The 9,318-nt window shown below is 40.4% G+C and overlaps 1 protein-coding gene across 1 annotated transcript in view; it reads left to right on the top strand.

The window, feature by feature from the left end:
- The first annotated feature begins 7,387 nt into the window (after positions 1–7,387).
- scn3b (sodium channel, voltage-gated, type III, beta) overlaps positions 7,388–9,318 on the top strand; it is a 34,585-nt gene continuing 32,654 nt past the window's right edge. The window contains exon 1 of the mRNA XM_078426586.1: positions 7,388–8,003. Within this exon, the coding sequence (XP_078282712.1) occupies positions 7,949–8,003 (55 nt within the window). The 5' untranslated portion in view covers positions 7,388–7,948. The remainder of the gene's footprint in view (positions 8,004–9,318) is intronic.

Here is a 9,318-nt window from a genome sequence, read left to right as displayed (position 1 = left end):
TATCTTCTCTGATGTCATAAAATATAAAGAGAAGGGCAAATGTAGGTCCCAGGCAGAAATGGGAAAATTTTACTAAGCAATGAGGAAATGGGATACAAGGTGCGGGAGTAACTTGGTGGGTCAGGCAGCATCTCGAGATAATGGATAACTGATGTTTCGGGTTGGGACCCTTCCTCAGACTGGTTGTAGGGGGGGAGGAGCTGGAAGAGAGTAAGAGGTGAGGGGTGGGGGGAGAGGTGTGGGTTGTCTGGAGGTTAATTTCCTAAAACTGGAGAATTCAATGCTCATACCATTAGGTTGTAAGCTACCCAAGCAGAATAATAGACAATAGACAATAGGTGCAGGAGTAGGCCATTCGGCCCTTCGAGCCAGCACCGCCATTCAATGTGATCATGGCTGATCATTCATAATCAGTACCCCGTTCCTGCCTTCTCCTCATACCCCCTGAATATGAGTTGCTGTTCCTCCAGTTTGCATGTGATCTAACTCTGGCAATGGAGGCAGCCCAGGACAGAAAGGTCATTATGGAAGGAGAGTTAAAATGATCATCCAGCAGATCCAGTAGGCCTTGGCAGACTGTGCAAGTGTTCAGCAATACAGTCGCTTTGTCTAAGCTTGTTTTTGCTGATGGAAAGGGGAGCAGGTAGGCAATACCAAATGCAGTTAGAGGAAGTGCATGTTAATCTTTATCTCACCTGGAAGGGTTGCAGGAATCCATAGATAGATATGAGGGAGGAGGTATAGGGACAGGTCTGCCCCCCCCAAAACTCACCTTTCTCCCCCCTCTTGTCCCTAAGCCCCACCAGGATGCGCATCCATTTCTTCCTGTCCCTTCCCCCTCCTCACCTATATTCCTTCTTTACGCTTCACATTTCACCTCTTCTCTCCTTTTTTTCCTTATCTCACACTATTTGTCTTTTAGCTCTGGCCTCTGCCTATCAAGAATGATCCTCACCAGCATCCACCTATCTCTTGCCAGGCTTTGTCCTGCCCCCACCTCTCATCCAGCTTTCTCCCTCCTTTACAATCAGTCAGAAGCAGAATCCCAATCTGACAAGTCACGTCTTCATGTTATCCGGAGATGCTGCCTGACCTGCTGAGTTACTCCAGCACTGTCTTTTTTTGGAAGCCAGCATCTGCAGTTCCTTGTGTCTACAGTGAGGAAATGAGAGTGGAATTAAACAACATTTTATTCAGAACTTAAGAAAATAGAAACAGGAGTAGGTCACTTGGTTCTACAAGTCCGCCCTGACATTCGAGGCTTTATTTCCTCTTCAGTACCAGTTCTCGTGGCCCTCAATCCTCTAGTTTTTCAGTTGTATATCTATTTCTTCTTTAAACGCCTACAAAGATATAACCACGAGAACCTTTTGGGGTAAAGAATTCCAGAGATTCATCACAAGATAACACAACAAAAACAAGCATCCAATGCAAACAAGGAAGTACAACAAATAATTTTGTAAATGCGCCTGCAACCTGATGAATCCCAAAAACCTGATAATCTACATCCCAGAGTTTTGGAAGAGGTGAATATAGTAATTGTGGATGCTTTAGTTACTCTCTTCCAAAATGGTATACTTAAATGGTTCCTGGAGATTGGGGGTATCAAATGTGATCTCACAATTCAAGAAAGGAGGAAGATAGAACAAATGGAATTATCAACTTGTTGGCCTGACAGTTGGGAAAATGTTGGAATCTATAATGGATGTAACAGTTCAAAAAAAGTAGCAGGACTGAGCATTGGTTATGAAAGCAAAATCATGTTTGACTAATTTATTTGACCTTTTTTGAGAATGTATTTAGTAAAGAAGATGTGGGACCCACATATGTGGAGGGATTGGATTTTCAGAAAGCTTTCAATTAGGTCCCACACGGGAGGTTGGTGAACAAGATTAGACCAGACAGAAAGGGGGAATACATTGTGATATTTATGAGACTTGGTTAATAAACTGCACAAAAAGAAGACTATTAACAACCATGCTCTTCTGGTTTGCTGGCTAATGAAGTAAAGAGTGATCAATGCTTGGGTCCCTATTAACAATTTAAATGAGGGGCCCAACTGTAACATTTCTGATTTGCTGAAAGTGGAAATATGATAAGCTATAAAAATGCTGAAAGGCTTCAACAGGATATAGACAACTGAATGAATGGGCAATAAAATGGAGCCCACTGCAGAAAAAAAAGTGTGATTCTTCACATCCACTGAAAACAAAAACAGAAATAGTTTGTAATTATATGTTAAATGGGAGGAATTGGGAAATGTTAATATTCAAAGGGATCTCGCCATTCTTATAAACTCATGGAAAACTCACAGGGAAGCACATAGTTGATAAGGCAAATGGTAAGTTGGTCTTTATTGCAAGAGGATTTGAGTACTAGGGTAAAGAAATCTTATTACAATTATAAAGGATATATTGCTGAGATCATTCCTGAAGTATTATGCAATGTTTTTGTCTTCTTACTGCTGAAGAAGAAATGCGACAGAGATTCACCAGGCTGGTCCCTGCAGGACAGGTTTGGCACATGAAGAGAGATTGAGTAGGCTGGGTCTCCATTCTTTTAGAACCCTTGGCAGGATGGATGCAGGGAGGATATTTCCCCTGGCAGGGAAGTCTACAACTGGGGATTAGTCTCAAACTGAGAGCTAAGCCATTTAGGATTGGAATGAGGAGAAATGTCTTCAGTCAGGTAGCGTTGATTTAAAAAAAAAATCTCAACTGTGGTAATCTGGGAACCAATAACTGCATTCAAAACTGAGATTAAATAACTAGACATTACAAGTAATCAAGGGATATCAGGACAAGGCAGGAAAATTGAGTTGAAACTATGATCATATTGAATGGCTGAGCAACTTTGAGGCCTGCTCCTGATCCTATTTCCTAGCCTGGCTGAAGTAAATAAGATATGGTCTTGGGTAAATTAGCACTTTGAGGAAAAAAACTCAGTAATAAAGATTCACTTTTAGGTGAGAAAATGGCAATGCTGCACTGATGATTGGCTGCATGTATCAAATTAAAGTAGTTTTAGCCCTCCCTAATCATTCAGTCATGGCAAGAGTGCCATCTTTTTGCTTCAATAAAAAATAAATAATAAAAGTACTGCCAATCTGAAAGTAAGCTCTTGGTCATTTTATAGAGGAAAAAAAAAACTTTTTTGTGTCATGCGTAAATGTGGGAAGAATCTAGATATTTTTGTATATTATCAGAAAGATCACAAAAATCTTATGAAGTTTCACTTTGGGAGTAATATAGCAATTTGTTGGAATTTTATTAGGTCTCACAACTTTTTAAGAAAGTTTTTCTCCAATGCATCAATCTGTATGTCATGAAGTATGAAATTATATTATTAGATGCCTCAACATAAAATCTGCAGATGATATTATCAGGAAACAAAAATTGTAATACAGAAACTGATGGACATTCAGCTAGTTAACCAGTATTTGTTCTCTTGAAGGATGTGCACATTGCTGGTGAGGTCTGCATTTAATGTCCATCCCTAGTTTCCCTTCAGCTGGTGGCAGTGACCCATTGTGAATGTTGGAATGCTTGTGCTGAAACTACTCCCACAGTGCTGTTGGCTGGGCACTGCAGGATTTAGACCACATGTTGGTGAAGGAACAATGATATATACTCCTTCAGATGCACTGAGATTTGGAGGTGATATCATAGAAGAAACAACACAAAGAGGTTTTAGCTGATGAATGGGATGTCACCAGGTAGGTTACTTCACCTGAAGAGTGATTATCTCCTTGGAGAGTTGTTGGAAATGTAGAAGAGAATATTTCATTACACTCCAGATTTGCAACAAATAGAAGGCTTTGGAGAGTCTGTGTGGTGTTTTGGGAGAGTGTGTGCACCTATATCTGTCGGGGGGGGGGGGGGGGGGATGTAAAAGGGAAGTAGTCTGGTTAGGGTCATAGTGAATTTTGGCCATTCTTTCCAAAATGTTTAGGTACAGCAGAAAGTTACCTTATGATTATTTATTTTACTGAATTCTTGAAATATTGTAAGATGGCAATTTGCAATCAAGCTACAATTTCCAGGCCAGTCTAATAGGATAATTATAATCCAAACAAACCTTTTCCACTTCTGGTGTTCAAGCTATTGAAAGGCAATATGTAATCTGTTTTTTTTTATTCGTGTCATCACACAACTGTTTGCCAATAGCGAGCAAATTTTAGTGCCACGTCGTTGGCCTCTGCAAGATCCTTTACAGTGCATGTGTCATGCAGCATGTCACAGCTCAGATGTTCCATAATCTGGAGGCTCCGTTCTCACTCGCAGTCTGCATGTTCCTGTTAGAGCAGGTTAATATCCCTTAAGTAATACTCAGTCCATTTTTAATTTATCCACACTATTGGAATCAGCTTTTATGGCCTCTATTACAAGTCAGCAACTTTTCATTATATATTAATAAATCATCCTTTGTGTCTTCTTACTGAGCAAGCCTAGATTGTTCTGTACCTTCATAAGTAGCTAGCCTTCGAATACCATTCTATTCATCGGTAATCTATATACTAAAACTCTCGTTTATTTGTTTGTTTGTTCCTGAACTACACATCATTGTCATTTTTTAAAACTCCTCAGAAATGGGTAACTCATTTTTTATTGCCTAAACATTTTTAGCGACCAACGCGAAAAATCAATTTTCTGCTATCATTAAATATGCTGTAACACAATTCCAGTGAATAGGCAGAATCAAATAATCAAGGAAAGGCCAGTGTACTTCATAACCCATCTCAACAAAGAAGTAGGTGTTGCTGGACTGTCTACTTCAGCAGCAAAATCCCAAATGACATTCGCTTAATTTGCTTTCAGGATAATGTTCAACTTCCTCCATGAAACATCCAGCTACTTGTATTCAACCGTTTTCCTTCTCCTAATGTTCAGTCCATATGGTATTGAACTTTGTAAATCCAGAGTAAAACATTTTCTAGCTCAAATTGTCAAGTTATGACATTTTTTTCTCATCTGCCTGCACAACCACCTCCACTCACCACCCCACCTCTCTTAAGTCAGTGTTTTCAGGAGTAAAACTTGTGAAAAATGTTGGAAAATTGACAAGAAAAACTGAAGAAAATGAGTAAATGGAATTTTAAATGTGCAAATAAAGGCTGAAAGCTAAACAATCATAAAAAGATAGATAGGGGCTTCCTCTTACATTTGGACAATCTCTAGTTGGAGAGGCTACTAATAAAAATGTGTTGTTTCAGGACTATGAGCCAACGAGTTAAATTTCTAAATTGGGGTAAGGCCAACTTTGAAAGTATTAGACATGAACTTGTTCAAGTTGATTCTAGCAGATGGTTTGAAGGGAAAGGAAAATCCAGAGAGTGAGATGTTTTTCAAGGAATGCTGACAAGAGTTCAGGACCTGCATGTTCCTGTTAGAGTGAAGGGCTATGCAGATGGGTGTAAGGAAGCTTGGATGATGAGTGAAATTGAAGCTCTGGTCAAGAACAAGGAGGAGGAATGGGGCAGGTATAGGCAGCTAGGGTCAATTGTATCCCTGGAGGAGTTTGGGGAACTAAGGAGCAAGCTAAAAAAGTAAATTGGGAGGGCAAAAAGGGGACGGAGATAGCCCTGGCAGATAATATTAAGGATAGTATCAAGAGAATTTATAAATATATTAAGAGAAAACGGGGAACTAGATAGAGAATGGGGCCTCTCATGAATCAAAGCGGTCAACTCTGTGTGAAGCCGTAGGAGATGGGCAAGGTCCTTAATGAGTATTTCTCCCCTGCTTTTACCATGGAGAAAGACACGAGGACCAGGAAACTTGAGGCAGTCAATGGAAGTGGCTTGAGGGCAGTCAATATTATGGTCGACGAGGTGCTGAATGTCGTACCACGTATGAAGGTAGACAAATCTCCAGATATATCCAAGGACAATGCAGGAAGCTAGAGAGTAAATGCAGGTGCCCAGGCTGAGATTTATGAATCATCATTAAATACAGGTGAGGTGCCGGAAGATTCGTGGGTGACAAATGTTGTGCCTCTATTTAAGAGGGGCTGCAGGGAAAAGCCTGGGAACTACAGACCACTGAGTCTAAAATCAGTTGTCAGAAAGTTACTGGAGAGTACTTTGAGGGATAAGATGTATATACATTTAATGGGGCAGGGTCTGATTAGGGATAGTCAGCATGGTATTTTGTACATGGGAGACTGTGTCTCATAAATCTTTGAGTTTTTTGAAGATACGGCCAAAAATGTTGATGAGGGCAGAGCTGTAGAAGTTCAGCAAGACATTTGACTAGTTCCATATGGTAGGCTGTTCTGGAAGATTAGATCGCATGGGATCCAAGGACATTTAGATGGCTGGATAGAAAATTGGCTTTATGGATGGAAGCAGAGGGTGATGTGGAAATACATAGTACATATGGTGGTCAAGAAGCCTTTCAGCACATTGGCCTTAATCAGTCAGAGTATTGAGTATAGAAGTTGTAGTTGTATAAAACATTGGTGAGGTCACACTTGGAGCCTTTAATGCCAGCAGCATTTTCAAGATTGCTTTAATAGCTGTGATTGCCTTTAGGTAAGTTGAGAAAGAAGGGTTGGTTGCTGATGTGAATATATATTTATATAATTATTTTTGTATTCATTTAAACCTATTTAGCATATATTTGAAAGATAAAGTCACAAATAAAAGTCTGTATAACTAAACGCATTGGCAACTCATTTTTACTCTTAACAAAGCAAATGACTTAGTTTCAACCAAAGTAGTATTTCCTTTACAATATCTACACTTGGTATATCAGTAAAAATCTTAAAAGTAAATAAAAGTGAATAATAAAACGCGAGAATGTGTGTGTGATCTAGCTCTGTTATTCTGGAGCTCAGGGTAACGCCATTCAAAGCGGTTCCCATTTTACCAGCAAATGCCATCGTGTAGATGGTATGCTGTTGGCACCTTTCCCAAGGGCAAAGATTTATCCGAACAAACATTGGACACCATATTTAGCATTGTTTCGCTCTCTCTCTCTCTCTCTCTCTCTCTCTCGGACGAGCTCTATTGCTCCGGGTGAAGCATTACTGACATTATCAGTGAGAAGTGAGCGTCGATAATATATCGGAACCAACTAAAAGGGCGTATAAAAACGGGATGGGATACTTTCTATCGATCATTGGCCTATTCAGCACTTTGGGGGGAAATGTTGTTGGTTCAAATTCAGGCTTAAGCGAACATGCCTTTCTTGTTGACTTGGCCAGAGAAAGTACGGAACAATTGGGCTACAATAACCAGTGCAAATGACATAAACACCGAGTATAACAGATTACAATGTGGGCTGTCAACGCATGCGTGTCTGCGTTGTTACTCTTTCTGGGAGGAGGGTGGAGTAAGAGTGGGAACATTAATAGAGGGACCGAGACACAACAAGAGAAGCACAAAAGACAACTGGATGCTTCACCAGGAGCACCTAGCGAACAGCAACCTGTTCAAAAAATATTAGTGGTAATCAACAGCAGATTGTTTTGAACATATATATGTTGTTCGCACCTGACCATAACAGTGTTAAGCGAACTAAATAGACAGGATATTTTGTGATATTTGACTTGTTGGTTTGAAGGTAAATACTGGATCGATCTTTCGGTTGTGCCACTATTTTAAACGCGAATTAAAGGCACCACTCGTATCTGTGAATGTGCTTTACCAGGCGCTGTCTGTCGTGCTGAAACCTTAAGTGAAACATTGTCTGCGCGGAGAGCGAACAACACACAAAGGAACTAGAAAAAAGGCGGATGGAAACCTGTTGGTGACTGGCGTTAAAGGACCACGCTGAAGCGATTCTTTTAAAACATGCATTAAAATCAAGTGGCTCGTTTTAATCAGCTTTATTGCACGAGAATCTGTGGACTGTGCAACGACGGAGAGGGCTGAGATCCAAGGAAACAGCCACAAGTGGATCCGTGGAAGACCTTTCAGAGCCGGTTGACCCTGCTTTCCTCGACTATGAGTGCGTGGAACACGTTTCTTTATTCGGTTTCATTGCTAATGATTCTGTTTGGTAAGTTATCGGTCTTTTCCCCGATAGATATTTTAATTTAATTGCCATTTGCATTGTCAACCGACAAACTGAATATCTGAGCCACTAACATCAATGGTTAAAATGAGATGCATAAAATTAGATAATCGATTGGATTATACATTATTTTTTATATATTAACATAAAATATATAATTTATTATAAATAAGATAAACCAATAACTTATTTCTGAAGTCTTGGAATATTTATGGGGTTTTGTCCTCAGAAAAGTTCCAGAATTGATAATGGTGACTTCAGTATTGGTTTTAGATCAGTATCTCGATCATATTATTTCACAGGCTGAGCCCATTGGTGCCTTGGGATGAGACACAGCCAAACCTGACATCAACGGCAGTACACGTTAACTTGTTTTTTCATTAGCCGAGTGTATTTTTGATCTTGTTGGGAAAGAAAACTATCTCGGCTCCCTTTTAATTTTAATGATGGGTGTTGTCTTCTACTATGCCACCGGGATAATTAATTGGGTGCATTTACAAAGTAAGAGACTTTTCCATCGAGTTGTTGAGCGAAGTTTCTATTTAAGGACCGGGATCTGCCCATCGCTTTCACCCCAAAATATTGAGCCAAATTATTTAATGAAGGAAGCAGAATAAGCAACAAATAACTAGCCGGATCGAACCATAAGCATAGAACACCCAATGTCAAGCGCATCGTTCAGCTTTTCGTGATGAGCAGACCACATGTTCAGTATCCTCCTGGAATATTCAGTGTGTAAACACAACAGGTCCCACGTCTACTCTGTTTGGAAGAGAAATCCCGGACACACACGGCACGAGTGGGAGGCAGGGACATCGGAACCAGACAAAGAGGCGCGCCCATGTGCAGAAAAGAATGGCAGTGCTATTAACAAGCCGGTCTGAAATGGTTCACTGGTAAATTCCGTACACAAATTGAGGGGGGGGGGGTGGGTTGTATATGGTGGAGAGAGAGAAAGATGCCGAGCCACCATCGGCTCCCTGTTGCATAACGGCTTGCGGCCAGTAATTGAAAGTTCTTTGAACATGACAGGAATGTGGAGTAGCACCAACATCAACACACATTTACTTCTGCACCCCCCCAAAACGCTGCCCTCTCCGCTCTCCCTCCACACGAGCGCCGCGGTAACATTCAAAAGAAACACTGTACATAGCCACCAACACAGAACAAAGTTAACCATCTGGTCATTTTTTTAGGGGAGTGGCCAAATGATATTTTAACTCGCAATATATTTGCGAGACAGGGTGGCCAAAGTTATCTAATTTGTTAAGCATTTCATTTTGACGTTTTTTAAAAAAAA

This window comes from Rhinoraja longicauda, chromosome 32 (assembly GCF_053455715.1).
Source record: "Rhinoraja longicauda isolate Sanriku21f chromosome 32, sRhiLon1.1, whole genome shotgun sequence".
In the NCBI taxonomy this organism is placed as follows: domain Eukaryota; kingdom Metazoa; phylum Chordata; class Chondrichthyes; order Rajiformes; family Arhynchobatidae; genus Rhinoraja; species Rhinoraja longicauda.
This window is presented reverse-complemented; position numbering and strand designations above follow the sequence as displayed.